Below are 23,048 nucleotides of genomic sequence, written 5' to 3' on the forward strand. Positions count from 1 at the left end.
TATACTTGTTGTCTCTCGAAAATCAGTAAACAAGTCATTGCTTAGCATCATTTTCCTTTCTATAAACAATACTTAATTGCACATACGTGGTAAATATGCTGGATAGTTTGATCTCACATCAGCAAGCCACCAAAACTCGTCGTCCTCTGCTCCGGCACCGCTACTCACACACGTGTATATATATATATGAATATGACAGTCCGATCACAACATACTACAATCCGATCCCTCCATACTGTCGAGCCACGGTTAGGAGAGGAAGAGGATTAAAAAAATGAGCCATTGGTGTAGGACGAAGGCCAAAGCATTGTGAAAATGAGAACAAGAATCGGACACATTACAGGTACAGCATTGGTTCTGCAAACTGCACCATGTTGATAGGAACTTAGTTCTCAATGGCTGCCGTTGCAACTCGTATTGGCCTCGGTGGTTCTCGTTCACCACTGCATTGCCAGAAAGCCCTCCTCCACCAAACTTCAAAACCTTTTTGAATGTTGGGACAATCTTCACCAGAGTTCAAGAACCTATTAAACCATGCCAGCAAAATTTCCTGCTGCCAAGCCATAGGCAAAGTGAGAATTGTGTTGTTAAGATGATCCTCGATTAAATGTTGGTTGAGGCCTTTCGATGTCCTCCTCATCCACCCGAAATCATCGTAAAATGGAACCAGCCATGTTCGCAAAAGCAGACACCTTACTTCCTTTGATGCCAATAACTGCTCCTTTCCGATTCCTACAAATAGCCGTGCAGTAACTCTGCTGATTTCATACCTATGGACAACTGGAACTTTAGAATGAGCATCAGATAATTCAGATTGAGAAGCTCATGTTTTTAGAAAATCTTCAGCAATCTGCCTATCAATCAAAATGTCCAAAATCCAGTGCAAGTTATCTGCTTGTCTTGCAATCTGACAAGCACCCTGCAAATCAGCAAATGCTGCTCGGAGAAAATTCTTCCGAAGCAGTTCAAGACAGTCATCGAATGCCGAGTATAACACTCTTTCCGGAGATCATTTTGAGATGAATTCTCACTAAGCATCTTAAAGACCAACCGTTTCATTTCACACCTCGCTTTCTCATCTTTGCCTTCAAGAACCACATGCAAAAGCTTGAGAAGCACTTGTTCATTATCTTCATCCTCATCAGTTCCATTAGTAACTTCAACAGAAACCCTCTTCAAAACCTCCCCAGCTCCAACATTTTCTAGGCGGAGCTCTGCCAATAAAGAAGCCACTTTCTCTTCTTCATCCTCGGCCCAAGGGACGGCTTCCAAGTACTCCAAACAAGACAAAACCCCGGCATCAAATCCAATTGTCGCTGAAACCTGACGAAGCAAAAACATCACACTAGCAACCAGTTTACATACAACAAAAGAATCAATTTTCCTACTTCTTTCAAGCTATGTCACAAGCTCAGAACTATTACTGCTAATCTTCATACAAGTTCTCAAGTAGCCATGTAAACAAAACTAAATTGAAAAGCTATAACTTTACCTTCAAAATTCCAAGAACCTTAGAAACGTCCTATCTCATTAGTTTCTTCCTCAAATCTGTACAATACATCAACCTCAAGGTCTCTATATAAACCTCAACGTCATCACAATCTGTTATTTCGACAATGTACGGTCCGGCTGATCCATTCCTCTGCTGCATTGTCCATCTATCCGATAACCTCACCGCAAAAAACCTACTGTGAGCCACCAGTATTTGCCGATGCATGTTCAATGACACGCTTAGCCCATCCTTGGAAGTCAAGGTCAGCTTTATATCACTCGAACCTGGCTCGTTAAACTGGTTCCCAGGGCTCCGAGTCGACAAAAGATACGAAATTCTTTGCATGGTCAGTACCTGCTTATCTATAACAGGAGGGGTTTGGTTTTGTCTCGGAGCTGAATTTGGTACTTGGATCCGAGTTTGGTTTTGGGTTCGGGTTCTTTCATGAATATCGGGCTCGCTAGCCATCATTTCGGAAAGGGTGGGACTGGATCGTGTCTTGTCCGCCGGAGGCGGATGGGACATCGGGTTTAAGAGACCCGCCGTGAGGGCAGAATTGAACTTGTTGAAACTCGACAAAGAATGACCATTGGAGAGCATTGTTCCGCCTGCGAAGTCCATGACAGGTAGTACACTTCCCGGAGAATATCAGATCCTGAAACCTGACAAAGAATCCGTCAACCCCTGTTCCCCAACAGGCGAACTTGCGGCGGAGAAGGAGGGGGAGTCGAGAGGGGTTTCGAAGAAGGGCAGCACCGAGAGTTGTCAGGGGAAACAATGGTGGACGAGTCAAGTTTCCGGCTTAAAACTCCATGCAAAACCCAACTCAGAGGAGTTGTCATTAGTACCAGAAGCAGCAGCAGAGGTGGAGGAAGAAGAAGAAATGGTGGTTTATTTACAGTTGCGGTGTCTAGGATTGGTGGGTTGGGCTTGGACTTCAAGCTGAGCAACAGATGATGCATTTGTAGTTGTAGTAGTTGCTGTTGTTGCCATGAAACAGTATTGAATGCGTCCCCTCTGCAGTTAAAGTTTAGAGCTTTAACCGTAATGTATTGCCATTTAGTTTACAGCATTGGCATTTGGCAAGAGCAATTAAAAATGGTCGCGGAAACCCAACAAAAAGGAAAATTAGAGGGTGGCCAGTTGGGTGAGAATTCAATACATGAACAATAACTATTTTTACAATATTATAAAAATATAAAAATTGATTAATTTAATAATTATTTTACAACATTTTGAATACAATTCGATAATTATTTTAAATTTTAAAAAATTATTAATTTTTAAATAAATCAATAGTAATTTTTAATTTAGTTTATCCAACATATATTTATTGCCTAAAAGAAAGACAAATGAGGACTGTCTCTTTGTATTTTATTTCATATAAAAAATTCATTTTTATCACAACTTGTCTTTGTCTTTTGCCTTCCATCTGAATTTTATATATTTAATCTGTATAGATTTCAGAAGAAACGCCAAACTTCATGTGACTTGTATTCATATAATACTATTATATATAAATTATATTAATATAATTTCTAATATTTATCTTTTTTTTCATATCATGACGTGTTTAATTTTTATTTTAATTATTTATTACATTTATATCGCATCTATTATTATACCATACATGCCATGTCCAACTTGATAACATACATGATTGCCAATTTGCATGATAGACCTGCCTAAATGTGGACCTCGGTTCATGTTAAATTTGATTGGGGTTACACGACGTAAGGATGGACCAGATGAATGCATCTCGGATTACTATATAAATGTCATGAAAAAAAAACTTCTCGTAATAATCAATATTTTTAAAACCGGACTGGACATTGAAACGGTGAAGGTACTGGTTCACTGGTTCAATCGGGTTCAACCGCGGTTGAACCGGATTTTATATAAAATAATTTTTTTTTAATTTTACATAATATTCAAAGCAATATTAATATATATGTAACACTTTTTTTAAGTTTACAATATTAAAAGGTATAAAAATATCACAAGTCATAACATATATAAATTAAAAACCATAAAATCAAGTGAAACAAAATGATTCAAATCAACTACAACATAATATTTAAGGTAAAACATATTAAATAATAAATATAATTATATAACTATAATCAAAAAATAAAATTAGGGCTTAAAAAATCATAACAAATGATGTCATTTGGTTTAATTTTTTTAAAAAAAATCCCACATGACTAAGAAACATAGAAGAGCACCACAAAAGTTTAAAGAGTAAAAATATGAGAACAAAACAATCACACATGGCTAAGAAACATAGAAGAGCATCCCAACTTACTTCTATAAATAATAGAGGTAATTTGACATTCAAAATCATGGAGCATTTTGGTGAGCTCATAGCGAACTATTCTTTTGCTTCAATTGAGGCTTCAATTGAACTTCTAAATTTTTTTTGAGTTCGAGCCTTTTCAAGTTCAAGTTTTAATATTATATTTTGAGTTCGAGTTGAACTTGATAATTTTTAGCTGGTGAGTTTTTGAGTTGAGTTGAGTTTACTTTTAAAGTTTTCGAGTTCGAGTCGAGCTCAACAATACTCGAATTTGACTTGGCTCATTGAACAAACGACGTCGTTTGGTTTAAGTTTTTTTTTAAAGAAAAAAAGTAAATTGGCGGTTTAAACCGGTTTTGCCAGTTTTCAGCTGGTTCACCCCGGTTTTCAGTCGGTTCTATCGATTTTCAGCCGGTTCTATCGATTTTCAGCCCGTTCATTGCCAGCCCGGTTTTGTGAGGTAATCGGACCGAACATGCCACCGGTTCACGGTTCAACCGGTTGAATCGGCCTGTCCGGTTCGGTTTTGATAACCATGGTAATAATGACATGTGATTTTTTTTTATTTGTGATCACCATAGTTTTCAACATGAGACATTATATATTGATACAAAATCAAGCCTCTTCTATAACTTGATGCATTATGATTCTAAATTAGCCTCAAACTTTTGAATATTTCAATTCTTCCCTAAACTATGACATTCATTTTAAATTGATCCCTAAAGTTTTTGAACATTCCAATTTCATCCCAAACTATATGTATATACTAATCACATCCCTTCTTAATAAAATCATTAGGCCAAGTTATATTGTTATAACTTTGAAAAAATAAAATTTAGGTTAAACTATGGTTGAAACTAATTACATATTTGGACGAATTTGGGGATGAAGTTGGAACATTCAAAAGTTTAGGGAGCAATTTAGAAAGAGGGTCATAGTTTATGGATGAAATTAGAATGTTTAAAAGTTTAAGGGCTAATTTAGAATAAGATTTAGAGTTTTAGGATGAGGATGAAATTAGAATATTTAAAAGTCTAATTTAGAACAAGATTTAGAGTTTATGGATGAAATTAGAATGTTTAAAAGTTTAAGGGCTAATTTAGAACAAGATATAGAGTTTGAGGATGAAAATAGAATATTTAAAAGTTTAGGGACTAATTTAAAATGAGGATCATAATTTGAAGACAAATGATACAATTAACTCTAATTAAAATTGATAAAATAATTTGAGATGATATTTCAATAAAATTATAGAACACTGTAGACACCCGTTTTGTCCGGGATACTATCATTATTATTATTATTATATTATTTTATTATTAATAATAATGTTAAAGTTGTTTATGTTATCATTTTGCAGGCCAAGGTACGCCAAGCACAATTCAGGTCCCAAATTACAAACAGTGCACGACAGCCATGGAAATTGCCAATTTTGAACATGTTCTAAGCATCTTCGGTTTCTGATGTCTTCGTAACAGTTATTCAATCATCTCTTAGATTTCCAACGTACTTTGAACCGCATCAATCCGATATTTGGAGCTCGAGATATGGTTAAATTAATGAAGACAGTGCAGGCTGGAAATTGTCCAGTGGGCAGATCACGACATTCAGATGTATCGCCAATTTTGAACATGTTCCAAACATATTTGGATGTTGAAGTCTTCTTAACAATTATTCCATTATCTCTTAGCTTTCCAACGCACTTTGAATCGCATCAATCCGATATCGATAGCTCGAGATACTCTCAGAGAGATAAAGACTGTGCAAGCTGAATACGGGATTTACGAATTTCAACAAAAAAATTGTTTTTACTTTGCACAATATACACGTTGGGAACAGATTTTTTATGAACATGGAGACATATACACGTTGGAAAAACATGTTTCAGCTAGGAGACAAGCACTCACCAGCACATGTGGCCGCACAGTACCTCACGCCAGCCCACACCATGTTGTTTCTGCACTAGCAGTCTATTAATGGAGCACTAACTCTATTATACTGCCACCACTAATATTTGCTGGCCACCACTAATATTTGCTGGCCACCCATGTTTTGTTAAGTGTCCATATTCTGCACAAAGTCAATACTTGCTCAACCAAATATCACCAAACACAGAGAAAATCAACATGCAGACAAAGTATTCGGTAAAGAAAGTATTGATAAAACGAGAGGGGCTGGACATTGGAGAGGAGGCTCACGAACAAGAGGGACATTCGAGGAAGGAGGTTCATGAACAGCAGGGGGAAGCAAAACGAAGAAAACGGTGTCCATTTAAGAAAACAAAAAAAAAGTTTGTAAGGGAGGTCTCTTGTACCGAAAGGAAAAATAGTGTGTAGTAGAGGTCATTCCTTGATTTACCAAGAATAATAGAAAGTGTTGAAGGTAATTTTCTTACTCATTTTTAGTGTGATGTATGTGTGAGCTCTTGGTTTTGAAACGAGCAAAATAAACAAAGATATGGATTTCTTTACGCAACAACATGCAACCATTTTTATTTATTGTTATTGAATCGAAATAAAGAGTAAATAGAGATGAGAGTTGAGTTTACTTTAGCCATGAGAAGTGGTTATCGGAGTGATTGTAGAGAAGAGCAAGGGTGTTGTAAAGATTGAACTAAATGAGATCACGTTAGTTTCTGCCCTATTCCATTTTGGTCTTCTTCTAGGGACTTTTGAACTCGTTTTTGGCTCCCTGTTTCCGCATTTTAAGTTTCTGATCTTAGGTGATGTTATTTTAAATTTTCATTTATTTTTGCATTGGATGTAAAATTTTGTTAAGTTGCGATTTACTGCTATATGTAATTGTGGGTTTATTTCTTTTGTAGTCACACATTTATTTGGCTTAGTCGTTTTTAGTTAACAAATAGAGTATTTCATGCTTTCTAATTTTGCATTTATGTTTTCAGCGCGTTTCATTTTAGTCCAAATTATGCTAGGTTTATTTTCGTGCAGTTTGTACATTGGATATGTGACTTGCAAAACTTTTAATTGGATCCCATTGGCTGTATTGGATGGAAATGAATTTTTTATGAAAAAAGTTTGTTGTTTATTATTTTTATATTTTAGTCCCTTTAATATTTTATGCATGTTTGTAGGGTTAATTTAGGCTTACTTTAAATGTATGCATTATTTCGGGCATGTTGTTCATACACACATATTTAGTTGTAAATTTTATGCATGTCAGTCTCATGTGCATATCTCGACCATGCGACATAATTGAATTAAGGGTAATACCCTTTTAATTTAAATTCGTTTTAAGTGGGCTGTCTTAATTATTAGAGGTCTGTTTCTAACGATTTTAAATTAAAAATGTATCCCATTAGTGACACCTAAAAATTGATTTATCACTTTAAAATTTTGGAACGGAAGATAAAGAAATGTTCGGCTATTTAAATTTATCGAGAAAAGGTTGTTATAACTATTTAAGATCTGGTCTCGATATTTGTAAATAATCGAATATTCTTTATTTTTCTAAAGGTTGTATCTTTCTAATGGTTGGGTAATTTTAATTTAATCTGTTTTGGTGTTTATGAATGTTGTAAATATGTATGTTATTGTTTTATTGGGGATCATAAATCAAATTAATATTGAACTTGTAAATTTCATTGCAAAGACATTAATTAATTGATGAGGTACCGATTTAGGGCGTTGTGGGGGTGCTAATCCTTCCCCACGCGTAACCGACTCCCGAACCCGGATTTTGGTAATGTAGACCGCAAATTTGTCGTTTTAATTAAAATTATTTTTTTATAAAATGACAATGTTTTTGGGTGCCCAATCACACCCTAATCAAAGATTGGTGGCGACTCCTCGAACCATATGTTTTTATTGTAAAGGAATTTCCAAATTTTCGAAACGAGAGATTTTCTAAAATCACATTGTTTTTAATTAAAAATCAAACATAAAGAGAATAATTAAAAATGACGTGTTTTTCCAACCGTTAAAAATCGTTTCGACAGCTTGGCGACTCCGTTGGGGACTTTTTAGTGAGTCAGGCCTATAGTCAATTAATTGATTGTCTTTGCAATTGAAAGTTATAAATTCGTTCTAATTTGGTTTTTGATCCCCTGTTTGATTTTAATTTGATTAATCAATAAATAGTTGTACTGATTTGTTTGTTAATGGTTTTAGATTAATTGTGTTGAAAGAGGATTGATCTTTTAAGTATTTTGAGAATATGGGTTGTTTTATTTTCGCTTTTCCTCACACACTACACAGTTGCATTTGCATAACATGAGCTAAAACCCCGCTCCGTCCTAATTAAGTAGGAGTGAGAGACTACTCCCTCGTGTGGTTTTCACCTCCGCATGGGATAGTGGATCACTCTTGGAGCTCACGCCTTATGGTCCTCGTGATGGTATTCACCTCCGCATAGACATAAGGAAGTGTGCTCCCTCGAAATTGAACTCGGTCCCCTAAAGCCTGTGATGGGCCAGGATTGAGGGTTCGACAGCCCAAGGGGGCACTGGCAAGGACAATTCGAGAACCTATTACTTTAGAACCGAACCCAGCATATAGTAAACATAGAGCCTGAACTTAGGTCGAGCCTAACCCGAACCTTAAGAATCCCGTGAGGAGTGTACACAAGGAAAAGCTTTTTGGGTCATTTATTTTCGTTTTTGTGAATAAATGCATGCGAACTAGAAATCATGTGGTTAGGTTTATTTTCTCGAACAAGCATGCGAATTAGATATTATGCGGTTAGGATTATTTGCAAATAACAAAAGCATGGAGGTAAATATCATGTCGGGTAGGATTTACTAAGCATGATTGGGTAGTCAGCATGTGAGGGTAGGTTTTATTTGTTACGATACTCATTATTTGTTGTTTATATATGTGTACTAACCCATTTGGTTTTATGTATATTTATTTTTAATTTATTGCATTTGCATATTCATGTCATCCAAAGGTGTTAATTCGCAAGTGATTGACTAATAAGAAGGCTGGTCATAATGAGGCAAGAAATTCTTAACCATGTAATCAAAATCGAAGATCCGGAGGCGTTCAGATGATTTATAAAGAAGGATATCTGATGAATGAAGAAATTTGAACCTGATTGAAGAACGATCCACAAAGAAAGACATCCTGAAGATGTTCCATAGATGCAGTAATGCCAAAGACGAGAAGACCCTTCACAAAAACGTGAAGAGCACTTTCCATTGAAAGTGGAGATGTAAATCCCAAGATTCAATCCAAGGACAACCGATTCATCAAATGTGATAAAATACGCCGACCATTTTGGAGATGCAATGCTAGATTCTATGAAGAGTACGGTTCAAGTAAATGAAGAATCACAATTGTATTTTGATTACATGGTGTAAAGAAATCTTGTTGTCTAAATGAAGGTTGTTCTATAGTGGTCACTGTTGGGATTAACACCTTTTGCATTTGCATTTGGCATCCACATTTGCATTCGCATTGCTTTAATTTAAGCATTTTTATATGCATCAATCATGAAAACATGAGAGTAACTCGTGAAGGAACTTTGGCAGAGAAATATTGGGAAAGTCCAAGCATCACTATAATACAAGGGAGAGAGCCATGGAAGATAGGATTGCTCAAATTGAAAAAATTCAACTGCAGTTGCAAGATGATCTAAGGAAAATGCAAGAGGACATGCTTAAGGCTCAAGAAGATGCTGTCTAAGTTGACAAGTTTGTCGGAAGGGAGAAACCCAGAACATGGAAAGGCCCCTGAGCAAATAACTGGAGAACCACTTTATCCTCCAGGGTTTACCCCAGTACATTCTCAAAATGTCCAAGGAATGTCTGTCCCTACCAAAGTGCACATCAATCCCGTTGGCGTTGCTGTGAATCTTCAACCGGAACCTAGTTCGCACCCCGAAGAAAGTCCATGTCACCAAGTCCCAGACCTTGATGAAGAGGCCAAAAAGAATGAAAACAAACAATTTCGGGAACAATTCGAACAATTAGCAAGTGAAGTCCAGATTATGAAGGAAGGCACCAGTAGTATCGACTGGACGCTAAAGAGTTTAGTTTAGTTCCTGATTTGGTCCTGCCTCCAAAATTCAAAACTCTCGACTTCGAGAAATTCGACGGTACTAGATGCCTTCTGCCCATATTACAATGTTCTGCAGAAAAATGACTGGTACATAGGGGACGATCAGCTTTTGATCCACTGTTTCCAAGAAAGCTTGACAGGCTCAGCTTTACGATGGTATAACCAACTAAAAAGAGCTGATATTAGGTCATGGAAAAACCTTGCTAAATCCTTTCTCGACCAGTATGAACATGTGAAAGATGTCAGGCCTAACAGATTGGTGTTGCAAGGAATGAAGAAGAAGCACAGTGAAAGTTCAGACAATATGCTCAGAGATGGAGGGAGGTAGCAGTGCAAGTGCACCCACCATTAGAAGAGGAGGAAATGAATATGCTTTTCATTAGTACTTTGAAGGCTCCTTTTCTCTCTCACCTATCGGTAATCCTTCCCGAAGTTTTTCTGATTAGTTACGACAGGAGAAATGATCGAAATGGCAATTAAAAGCGGGAAGCTCGAGGGAGGAGAGTCCAGCAACAAGCCGCTAAAGAGGGAAAAGGAAAATGAAGTCACCAACGTGAGCCAGTACGATTCCAATAACATCACAATGTCCCAATCTCAGGGAACGGTAGCACCACCTCAAAATGACAATAGACAAGGGGCAAGGGACCCGAGGAGAGGGAGGCCTCAATTTGATCCAATTCCTATGACTTATAAGGAGTTATTTCGTGATTTATACGATCGACATCTAGTCTCTCCTTATCATGTGGTACCCATACAACCTCCTTATCCAAATGGTACGATGCTAATGTTAAGTGTGATTACCATGGTGGGAATCCCGGACATTCTATTGAAAATTGCACTGCATTCAAAGGGTCGTCCAAGCTTTGAGAAGGAGGAATGTTATCAAATTTGGTGACAGTGGACAACCAAGTATATCCCAAAATCCATTGCCAAACCATGCAGGAACTGGAATTAACGCAATCGCTGAAGGAAAAGGATGAGTTTGTATTGAACAATCGGACTGTGGAGAAGCTGCCTGTAGTTTATAAATCTTTTGCAGAGGAGCGCGCTATAACTTTTTTCTATTGTCCATACCCTGGGCAATAGGTGATCTGATGTAAAGGGTTAAGCTGTGTGTTTTTACTTGCTTTTAATAAAGGATGCATTCCATTGGTCCAAATGGCAAACATTCTCCCATGCATTTCATTTTTGGTTGTATATGTACATATTATTTCTTTCTACTTACTTATGGGAAAAGATTCTCCCATATATATATATGTATGTATAGTCTCTTCCGGTATTCTTTCAGGAACTCAGATATCAATGATACAAAGCTAATGATTCTGACCCGGATTGATTTCGAGATGCCCATATGTCAAGGGGAAGTCAAAGGTTGTGATGACAATGAGGGATGTGAACTACCTTTGGAATTACTAAAGATGGTGGAACAGGAAGATAAACAAATTCTGCCTCACGAAGAGCTTACAGAGATCTTGAATCTGGGTAAAAGAAAGAAAGAAGTAAAGATTGGTACCACCCTGTCTGCTAGAAGGAAGACATAGCTTGATGGAGTTGCTTCAAGAATTTAAAGATTACTAAAGATGGTGGAACAGGAAGATAAACAAATTCTGCCTCACGAAGAGCTTACAGAGATCTTGAATCTGGGTACAAATGAGGAAAGAAAGAAGTAAAGATTGGTACCACCTGTCTGCTAGAAGGAAGACATAGCTTGATGGAGTTGCTTCAAGAATTTAAAGATGTATTTGCTTGGTCATACGAAGATATGCCAGGTCTGGATACAAGACTGTCTATAAACTACCGATGCCTAATGGTAAGCCCGTACAACAGAAACTGAGAAGAATGAGACCTGAGATGCTGCTCAAAATTAAAGAAGTGAAGAAACAATTTGATGTCAGTTTTCTCGCAGTGGCCAAATATCCTGAGTGGGTGGCGAATATTGTCCCAGTGCCAAGGAGGATGAGAAAGTTCGAATGTATCAGCGACAGAGATCTCAGCAGAGCGAGTCCAAAGGATAATTTTCCTTTGCCACATAAAGACACTTTAATGGATGATACCGCTGGAAATTCTTTATTCTCATTGTGGGTGGTCCCTAGCTACAATCAATTAAATGCACTTTGAAGATATGAAGAAAACGACGTTTTTCACTAATGGGGGCACCTGCATTGTATGGAAGATTAGCCATTGGCAAATCCTGTTGCCTGAATTTGATATCCAGTTTGTAAACCAGAAAACGGTTAAAGGGAGTGCCATAGCAGAATTCATTATAAGTAGGGCTTCCGAACAATATGAACCGTTGAATTTTGATTTCCCAGATGATGTTTAATGGCTATCTCGATGGAAGAAACAATTGCATCCACTAGGAAATACTGGAAGATGAACTTTGATGGCGCTTCAAATGCCTTGGGGCATGAAATTGGGGCAATCTTGGTCTCACCAGATGAAGAGCATTATCATTTTACCAGTCGGCTCAATTTTGATGTAAAACAAATGGCCGAGTAGGAAGCTTGTGTCATGGGTCTAGAGCTGCTATTGAACTCAAGGTGAAATGCCCAAGGTATATGGCGATTCAGCTCTCGTAATCTACCATCAGAAGAGAATGGGAAACAAAAGATCCTAAAATGGTGGAATATCGTAAATTAGTCTTGGAACTTATGAAGAATTTGAAGAAGTGACTTTCAATACCTCCCCAGAGAAGAAAATCAAGTGGCAGATGCATTGGCTCCTCTGGCAGCAGCCTTAAGATGAACGAGCATGCAAATATGATGCCTATGAGATAAAAGCTTATGAGTGTTCACCCCATGCTTTAGATTGAAGAAGAAGAAGAAGAAGAAGATAGAAGGCCTTGGTACTAGGGTATCTTGCAATATATAAGGTATCAAAGTTATCCCGAGTAGGCGGCCAAGAATGACAGCGGGATATGTACCCAATGAGGAGACCCTATACGAGAAAAACTCGAATCAATCCTATTAAAGTGTGTGGACATTGAAGATGCCAAGACCGTTCTTGAAGTACATGAAGGAGTATATGGCACCCATGCTAATGGAATTACGGAGATAGAATGCACCACCTCTATTAGTTGCATGTGATGACAGCCCCGTGGCCGTTTTTCTATGTGGGGGCATGGATGTTATTTTGCCGAAAGCATCAAATGATCATCGCTTTATTCTGGTAGCAATTGATTACCTCACCAAGTGGGTAGACGAAGCTTCCTATGGGAGAGTGTTACCCAGTCAACGGATGTAAGTTCTTGAGAAGAAATCATCTGGGATATGGCTTACCAGAGAGGATTACTTCTGACAATGCATAGAATTTAACGTCAAGATGATGAAGTCTGTCTATGAGCAATTCAAAAGAGAGCATCATAATTCCCCCTTATCGCCGGAGTGATTGAGGCAGTAGAGACAGCTAATGAGAACATTAAGAGGCTTATTGAGAAGATGACTGAAACTTATAAGATTGGCACGAGAAGTTGTCATTTGCTCTGTTTGTCTATCGGACTTCAGTGCAGACGTAACTGGGCAATTGTTTTTCTTTGGTTTATGGGATGAAAATTGTCCTACCTCAGGAGGATATTGTCGTTCCAAAAGATTTCCGAGGGAATTGAATGCCCAAGGGGAATATCCTATGTTGTCAAGAAAGCCTTTTTTGGGGAGCTCTAGTCTTGATTGAGATGGATGAGTCCGAATTACCTTATCCAGTGAAATCCGACGCAACTAAGAGGGGTTTTGCTTAAAGATAAAAAAAAATGAAAAATGAAAAAATGAAAAAAATGAAAAAAAATGAAAAAAATGAAAAAAAATGAAATAGAAAAATAGAAAAAATAGAAAAAAAAAAAGAAAAAAAGAAGAAGAAAAAAATAAAAAAATAAAAGGGGGGTTCAAGATGCAAACTCGAAAAGGGCATTTTGAAACCAAATGAGATCAAGTTGAAAACTCGCAGAGGGCGGCTTGAGTTAAATTCAATTCGTGCATGGTGGAGGTTCTGAATTATTTTTGGAAGTGGAAAGAGCTCATGACATGAGTAGTGACATGATAGTTGGTGATCAGGATTGAGACTAAAGATTAACGAGTCTCTATGAAAACAACCGAGGAGAAATTGAATGCACATGAGATTCAATACTGGTTTACGGCATCCAATAATGGGAGATTTTAGGGTTCAGAAGTAGCTTTGCACTCTTAGGTGTCATCACAATTTTGGAATTCCTTTTGACAGAAGCTATGCTCGGGTCATTCTAACGGCGTGCCAGTTCAAAAGCATTTGTGTTATTGATATTTGAATATGCCTATCCTTTTGTTCTTTTTCCAGTTAAAAGGTTTGCCATATAGTTGCTAAAAATCTTTGCATTTATAAATAAGAGATATTTTTTCCTTTCCAATTCCCCTTTACAAGCATTGATTTGAAAAAGTTAAAAATATAGCTTAGCTTGTGGTACATTAGATCATTTGTATTGTATGCAAAAGATGTTGAAAAGGAAGGTATTCTGAAGCTAACGTTGGTTTTAGCATGTATGTTTGTATGGCGGGAAGCAGAAATCATGGGATTCATATAAAATTCCAACCATTAATATGACCCAAAGAGATTGTCATTCATCAGGATGGTCAGGGTACTGGCGGGTTTCAAGAAAGAAAGAAGTCAAAGTCCCGTCAAGCCGAGATATGACATTGAGATTGTTACTGGGGCAAAAGATGTTGAAAAGGAAGGTATTCTGAAGCTAACGTTGGTTTTAGCATGTATGTTTGTATGGCTGCGGGAAGCAGAAATCATGGGATTCATATAAAATTCCAACCATTAATATATGACCCAAAGAGATTGTCATTCATCAGGATGGTCATGGGTACTGGCGGGTTTCAAGAAAGAAAGAAGTCAAAGTCCCGTCAAGCCGAGAGATATGACATTGAGATTGTTAACTGGGGTGAACTGGTCAAATGTCGGTGCCCAAGACGAAATCGAGGTTCATCAGAATCAAAGAAGATGATGTTCCTTCGAAGAAAAAATGTGTTGAATTGCGTAATCTCATACATTTTAGGCATGAATAGGATCATGACATTGCATGGTGACTTAAATGTCTACAGGTTTCCCAATGATAGTGGAAGATTGAATATTGAAGCATCAAGATGATGACTAGTTTTGAACTCCTAAAAAGAATGGTGACAACAATTGAGCCAGAATAGATCCATGTATCTAAGGGCTTTCTGACGAGTTTTCGCGATGAAGATGAATTTTCAGAAATTTTCTCGAACTCAGAATGTTCGAGTATAATATTTTCAAACATACATTAATGATTGATAATGTTTGATTTTCAGGTTCGACCTTTGAAACAAACCAAACTAAAGCCTTCAAAAAAAGTAGTGAAGCAAAAGAAGATTGTTTGAGTCTTATACTCTCTGAAGAAATAGGGGGGCAGACGCGATCGTTGAAGATTATTCGAGTCTTATACTCTCTGAAGAAATAGGGGGCAGACGCGATTGATGAAGATTGTGGATCTTATACTCTCTGAAGAAATAGGGGGCAGACGCGATCGTTGAAGATTGTTCGAGTCTTATACTCTCTGAATAAATAGGGGGCATACGCGATTGTTGAAGATTGTTCGAGTCTTATACTCTCTGAAGAAATAGGGGGCAGACGCGATCGTTGGAGATTATTGTTCGAGTTCTAGTCCCTGAAGAAAATTGGGCAGACCCGTAGGAAGATTATTGTTCGAGTTCTAGTCCCTGAAGAAAATTGGGCATTCTCGTAGAAAGATTATTGTTCGAGTTCTAGTCCCTGAAGAAAATTGGGCAGTCTCGTAGGAAGATTATTGTTCGAGTTCTAGTCCCTGAAGAAAATTGGGCAGACCCGTAGGAAGATTATTGTTCGAGTTCTAGTCCTTGAAGAAAATTGGGCAGACCTGTAGGAAGATTATTTTTCGAGTTCTAGTCCCTGAAGAAAATTGGACAGTCTCGTAGGAAGATTATTGTTCGAGTTCTAGTCCCTGAAGAAAATTGGGCAGTCTCGTAGGAAGATTATTGTTCGAGTTCTATTCCCTGAAGAAAATTGGACAGACCCGTAGGAAGATTATTGTTCGAGTTCTAGTCCCTGAAGAAAATTGGGCAGTCTCGTAGAAGATTATCGTTCGAGTTCTACTCCCTGAAGAATAGAGAGCGAACCCGTAAAGAAGATTGTTCGAGTTCTATACTCCCTGAAGAAAAAGAGAGCGAACCCGTTTGCAGAAGATTTTTCAAGTCTCACTTACCTTGAAGGAGGAATGGGACAAATCCCTTATCAAGTTTCAAAGCGAAGATGAATTTGGACAAAAACGCGTTGTCTTTTTATCTTTGCCCTATCCTTGTTAACACAAGGATGAACAAAGAGGGGCAGCTGTAGACACCCGTTTTGTCCGGGATACTATCATTATTATTATTATTATTATATTATTTTATTATTAATAATGTTAAAGTTGTTTATGTTATCATTTTGCAGGCCAAGGTACGCCAAGCACAATTCAGGTCCCAAATTACAAACAGTGCACGACAGCCATGGAAATTGCCAATTTTGAACATGTTCTAAGCATCTTCGGTTTCTGATGTCTTCGTAACAGTTATTCAATCATCTCTTAGATTTCCAACGTACTTTGAACCGCATCAATCCGATATTTGGAGCTCGAGATATGGTTAAATTAATGAAGACAGTGCAGGCTGGAAATTGTCCAGTGGGCAGATCACGACATTCAGATGTATCGCCAATTTTGAACATGTTCCAAACATATTTGGATGTTGAAGTCTTAACATTATTCCATTATCTCTTAGCTTTCCAACGCACTTTTAATCGCATCAATCCGATATCGATAGCTCGAGATACTCTCAGAGAGATAAAGACTGTGCAAGCTGAATACGGGATTTACGAATTTCAACAAAAAAATTGTTTTTACTTTGCACAATATACACGTTGGGAACAGATTTTTTATGAACATGGAGACATATACACGTTGGAAAAACATGTTTCAGCTAGGAGACAAGCACTCACCAGCACATGTGGCCGCACAGTACCTCACGCCAGCCCACACCATGTTGTTTCTGCACTAGCAGTCTATTAATGGAGCACTAACTCTATCATACTGCCACCACTAATATTTGCTGGCCACCACTAATATTTGCTGGCCACCCATGTTTTGTTAAGTGTCCATATTCTGCACAAAGTCAATACTTGCTCAACCAAATATCACCAAACACAGAGAAAATCAACATGCAGACAAAGTATTCGGTAAAGAAAGTATTGATAAAACGAGAGGGGCTAGACATTGGAGAGGAGGCTCACGAACAAGAGGGACATTCGAGGAAGGAGGTTCATGAACAGCAGGGGGAAGCAAAACGAAGAAAACGGTGTCCATTTAAGAAAACAAAAAAAAAAGTTTGTAAGGGAGGTCTCTTGTACCGAAAGGAAAAATAGTGTGTAGTAGAGGTCATTCCTTGATTTACCAAGAATAATAGAAAGTGTTGAAGGTAATTTTCTTACTCATTTTTAGTGTGATGTATGTGTGAGCTCTTGGTTTTGAAACGAGCAAAATAAACAAAGTTATGGATTTCTTTACGCAACAACATGCAACCATTTTTATTTATTGTTATTGAATCGAAATAAAGAGTAAATAGAGATGAGAGTTGAGTTTACTTTAGCCATGAGAAGTGGTTATCGGAGTGATTGTAGAGAAGAGAGCAAGGGTGTTGTAAAGATTGAACTAAATGAGATCACGTTAGTTTCTGCCCTATTCCATTTTGGTCCTCTTCTAGGACTTTTGAACTCGTTTTTGGCTCCCTGTTTCCGCATTTTAAGTTTCTGATCTTAGGTGATGTTATTTCAAATTTTCATTTATTTTTGCATTGGATGTAAAATTTTGTTAAGTTGCGATTTACTGCTATATGTAATTGTGGGTTTATTTCTTTTGTAGTCACACATTTATTTGGCTTAGTCGTTTTAGTTAACAAATAGAGTATTTCATGCTTTCTAATTTTGCATTTCTGTTTTCAGCGCGTTTCATTTTAGTCCAAATTATGCTAGGTTTATTTTCGTGCAGTTTGTACATTGGATATGTGACTTGCAAAACTTTTAATTGGATCCCATTGGCTGTATTGGATGGAAATGAATTTTTATGAAAAAAGTTTGTTGTTTATTATTTTTATATTTTAGTCCCTTTAATATTTTATGCATGTTTGTAGGGTTAATTTAGGCTTACTTTAAATGTATGCATTATTTCGGGTATGTTGTTCATACACACATATTTAGTTGTAAATTTTATGCATGTCAGTCTCATGTGCATATCTCGACCATGCGACATAATTGAATTAAGGGTAATACCCTTTTAATTTAAATTCGTTTTAAGTGGGCTGTCTTAATTATTAGAGGTCTGTTTCTAACGATTTTAAATTAAAAATGTATCCCATTAGTGACACCTAAAAATTGATTTATCACTTTAAAATTTTGGAACGGAAGATAAAGAAATGTTCGGCTATTTAAATTTATCGAGAAAAGGTTGTTATAACTATTTAAGATCTGGTCTCGATATTTGTAAATAATCGAATATTCTTTATTTTTCTAAAGGTTGTATCTTTCTAATGGTTGGGTAATTTTAATTTAATCTGTTTTGGTGTTTATGAATGTTGTAATATGTATGTTTGTTTATTGGGGATAAATCAAATTAATATTGAACTTGTAAATTTCATTGCAAAGACATTAATTAATTGATGAGGTACCGATTTAGGGCGTTGTGGGGGTGCTAATCCTTCCCCACGCGTAACCGACTCCCGAACCCGGATTTTGGTAATGTAGACCGCAAATTTGTCGTTTTAATTAAAATTATTTTTTTATAAAATGACAATGTTTTTGGGTGCCCAATCACACCCTAATCAAAGATTGGTGGCGACTCCTCGAACCATATGTTTTTATTGTAAAGGAATTTCCAAATTTTCGAAACGAGAGATTTTCTAAAATCACATTGTTTTTAATTAAAAATCAAACATAAAGAGAATAATTAAAAATGACGTGTTTTTCCAACCGTTAAAAATCGTTTCGACAAACACATTAAAAAAGGGCTCCAGTTTACGGATACGGGGATGAAAAATGGCAATTCTTAAAATTATAGGGTACGGGGATGGCAAAGATACGTCATATAATAAAAATAAAATTTGAAAATAAAATTAAAAAAATAAAATCCATAAGTAAATATTAGAAAATAAAATTCATAAAGTCAATACTTCATAGAAAACTTGAAACCCTAAGATTTGGGAATTTTGACCTAAATCTCTAAAATATTTATGTGACCAAATTGTAATTATTGTAAAGCATGTAACTTGTTTCATAAACCCTAAAATATTTGAGGACTAACTCTAAAGTTAAACCCTAAAAATCTCTAAATTATTTATGTGATAGTCACATGCCATTCCCGAAATGTCTCCGGGTAAGCAATGAAACGTCCCCAAGTTTGTTCAACCATATCCCGTCACATGGCACGTCCCCAGTACGTACCCATGTCGTCCCCGTGTCAGGGACGTATCAGGTACTGAAACGTGGGAAGCAGTGCCGTCCCCGTGCTTCATAGGAGGCAGGGAACAAGAAGATCATGCAAGAGTACGAGAAGAAGGAGAAGCAAGTCGAAGTTCGAAAGAAGATGCAAGTTGATTTCTCTAAAATATTTTACTTATTTGTACTTTTTCCTTGAGTAAATTTCATTAGTCAGTTAAAATGCTCTATCATACTGGGTCTGTATAGTTAAATTGCTTTATCACACTGGATCTGTATAGTTTATCACACTAGTTTGATTAGGAATCAGAAACCGTGATGTGATTGGGGTGAAGCTAGAAAATTGAAGAAATTTGATTGTCAGGATGATAATAAAAGATAAAGGAAAGTTAGTTTAGTTTGTTTTGATGCAGAATTGGCACTTCTAGTATAATATATATAGTCATTCTTTTATGAATAAGAGTGTGCGTTATTCTTTTGCTGAAGTGAGTATTCGATGCAGCTTAATGCATCTAGGATCAAGGTCCTTCAGGCTCAAGATGATGTGGTTAATGAAATGAAAGAATCGGCATCCAAGGAACTTCTGAATGTGAGCAATGATCACCATGTGTACAAAAATCTTTTGAAAGATGTCATTGTTCAGGTCAGTGAATGTCAAGATCACGTAATCTTTTTTTTGTTGTTGCAAATATTGCAAATTGTAACATTAGATAAGATTTTTGAATCGAATGATATTTATCTACACTCAAATCTTTAAAGTTATGCTGTTTATTACAGAGTTTGGTCAGATTGTGTAATCACCAATTTTTAAAATGAAAAGTCAGAAAAACAGCTTACCCACCACACCTGCTCCCATCATCCCATGTTTCCTGCAGAAATTTGCGCATGATCAATTTGTAATTTTTTATGTTGAAATTATGTAAAGTTTGGCTATAAAAGCCGAGCAAAATGTATGGAAAAAAAGGCAATAAAAATACAGAAAATTTTTAGTAATCTTAAAGTATTTCAGTTTGTATTTTAGTTTCTTTAATTTATTTGTTCAATTCGAATGCAACTAATAATAAGAATTTTAGTTTGTAATTTTGTTTGTAGTTAACGTAAATTCCATGAGTTTAAAAAAATAATTAAAATAGAGATAGGGAGTTAAGTTACCTTGTTGCAGTACGTCAGAGTAGGGATGTCATCGTCGTCGATTCTAGAGTCGAATGATCGGTATAACTCTCGAGTTCACTTGAGATTTGGTCGCCATGTCTGTTCTGTCGCGCTGGTGAAGTAAAAAAAAACAGAAGACTATAAATGAAAGACTGATCTGGTTTACGTGTAGAAGGAAGAAAGGAAATATATTAAGCTTAAAAGAATTTTGGTTAAATCACTTGTCAAGCCACTAGTTTTTAGGAGCTTTATGTTTTGTTCATATATATTAATTGTTAAATCACGTATAAGGTCCTCATATTCAGCGTGTTTTGTGCTTTGGTCCTATCAGGGTAAAATCACCTTTAAGCTCCGTTATTTTAATGCTTTTTGCACTCTGGTCATATATTTTATTATGTGTTTCGAATATGCATAATGATTTTAATAATCTTCGAATTTAGTCACTATTTAATTTTATTTAGTTACTGTCTTTTGTTTTATTGCATTTTAATCCATATAATTAGATTTTATTATAATTTAAGCCCCTGTATTTTTTTTAAATTGATTATTTATGATCTTATTTGTTCATATTTATTAGGTCCTTCTAGTTTCTATTAATATTGTTTTAATCCTTTAATTTTCTATTTGTGTTATTTTAGTATTTTACTTTTTTCCTTTTGCTATTTAATCCCTTAAGTCTTTGATTTTTTCTCTTGCAGCTCATTTTTATAATTAATTTGATCTATGAATTTTAATTTTTTTTCCAATTTAATCTTGTTTTAATTTAAATTTTTTCATTCCTTTTTATTTACCTTTTATATTTTATTTTTATACTAACTATTTGTCTTTGTTTGTTTTTTTACTTTATTCATGATATTTTTAGGATAATTTTAATCGATCAAAAGGTAAATAGTTATGATTGAATATTTAAATTTAAATTTTAATTTTTGTAATTAAGACAACCGACAAATTAAATGGTACCGAAAGGGCAGTTCAAGGGTGTTAATCATTCCTTAACTGTAATCGACTCCTGAACCCGTTTTCATCGAATCTTTGTAAACGCATACCAGTTTTTCGTCTTAAAAATATTTTTTCTTAAAATTGTTTTTGGAAGACGTTTTTAGGTATTCGACCTACCTAACCCAAAGGTCGATGGCGACTCTTTTTCAGACTCTATGCAATTTAATTCGAAATCACCGAATTTTTCAAATTAAAAGTCGTAACTATTTTTTTAAATAATATTTAATTGTTATACCGAAAAATGGTTATGACAGACTGAAAGAACCTGCTGTCTTACTGCGTTGTCTCAAAGATGATGTGCATTTAGTGGTGTCTGTACTGGATTCAGCAAAAGAGGAATATGCTTCTAAAGTTAATGTTGATCCACCGGAGATATTCATCGACGATGTCCATCTTCCCCCTGCACCTTCTCACCACAATGCTCATGGTCCTTTCTGGTATATACTAATGCAAGATTACATGTTACAAGTTGTACAATGATTTGGCAGGACTCATTATTCTTTCGACCTACCTTCCTCCTTGTAGTTTATGACTGGGGAGGGTTGTGATGTGGTTGGCTTGAGGTTGTAATTAACTGTTCCCTAGTATGGTTCTACTATTTGTATGAAATAATGGCAACATAGTTTTATGATCCGAGCAACATCCCCTTGATGTACCCCTTCCGCCTTCCTCTACTGGAAAAACGAAAAAGAAAACTGATGATACTGACCTTTTTTTTTCTCGTTTTGCAGCTCTGGAGGTGTTGTCCTAGCATCCCGAGATGGAAAGATAGTTTATGAGAACACCTTGGATGCACGGTTGGATGTTGCGTTCAATAAAAAGCTTCCAGAGGTGCGTTGGTAGTTTTCTATAGATGCATTTAGCTTAGTTTTTACCTTGTTTTGCGTAATTACACACAGCGACAGATGCAAGATTTTATACTAGGGGCGAACTTATAAAATTGTAAGGAGTCGAAAATAGATTATCAATAAAAAAAAATTAAATTATATAAGAATTTGAAATTTTCGGGGGTGACCGTCCCGCCAACCCGCCTTGCGGAGGCATCATATTGCATGGTTCTCTGTATGCCTTTTCTACTATATTCCCTCCTCCCAACTTTGTTTATTTGCTATTATTGCAGATACGCAAGTGGCTCTTCGATCAGGTTGCTGCTTGAAGGGTAGGACTGTATTGTTTTCTCGGCAGCTTGGGTCATCAACCACATAGAGGGGTACTCCCTTTTAAATTATGAATGAAATATCAAGTGTTTTCAGCTCGAGGTGGGATGTTGAACTCTCTCGACAATCTTAGACAGAAGTTTGCCAGATCACTAGGGTTTCAACAGAGCCTTACATGTGGTTAACTGGTTATGCTATTCATTTTTAATAATTTAGTACGTGAGATAATAATTTTAAAAAAAAATTGATAAATTGTAATCGATCATATAATTTAGTTCGAATATACTTTTTAAATGTTAGTACTTATGTTGGAGTTTAAGAAATCATATCGGTCTTATTTAAATTGGAAAAAGATCATAATTATCCATAAAACTTTAAAATTTCATGGTTAAATATAAGGGATAAATATAAAAATTACATATGAATTTTATATATGTAATATG

At 36.2% G+C, this 23,048-nt stretch overlaps 1 protein-coding gene and 1 pseudogene across 1 annotated transcript; one reads left to right on the forward strand and one right to left on the reverse strand.

Annotated features, from left to right (window-relative positions):
* On the reverse strand, positions 1-2,485 carry LOC120155253 (annotated as a pseudogene).
* Positions 2,486-14,402: 11,917 nt separating this feature from the next.
* LOC120155303 (V-type proton ATPase subunit E-like) lies at positions 14,403-22,669 on the forward strand. Its single transcript, XM_039166861.1, has 9 exons — positions 14,403-14,508; positions 16,268-16,273; positions 16,405-16,496; positions 19,377-19,447; positions 19,784-19,940; positions 20,075-20,085; positions 21,703-21,885; positions 22,180-22,279; positions 22,569-22,669. Exons 1-9 carry the CDS (start codon positions 14,403-14,405, stop codon positions 22,602-22,604), a joined length of 762 nt encoding a protein of 253 aa, XP_039022792.1. The 3' UTR covers positions 22,605-22,669.
* The last annotated feature ends 379 nt before the right edge of the window (positions 22,670-23,048 follow it).

This window comes from Hibiscus syriacus, unplaced genomic scaffold (assembly GCF_006381635.1).
Source record: "Hibiscus syriacus cultivar Baekdansim isolate YM2019G1 unplaced genomic scaffold, ASM638163v2 tig00111166_pilon, whole genome shotgun sequence".
NCBI classification, from domain to species: Eukaryota; Viridiplantae; Streptophyta; class Magnoliopsida; order Malvales; family Malvaceae; genus Hibiscus; species Hibiscus syriacus.

Excerpts from the sequence above, each read along its gene's own strand:
- LOC120155303 (XM_039166861.1), top strand. The coding sequence starts at position 14,403 with ATGGTCAGGGTACTGGCGGGTTTCAAGAAAGAAAGAAGTCAAAGTCCC. Across the intron at positions 21,886-22,179 it reads AATGCTCATGGTCCTTTCTG|CTCTGGAGGTGTTGTCCTAG; the intron begins GTATATACTAAT and ends CTCGTTTTGCAG. Across the intron at positions 22,280-22,568 it reads TCAATAAAAAGCTTCCAGAG|ATACGCAAGTGGCTCTTCGA; the intron begins GTGCGTTGGTAG and ends CTATTATTGCAG.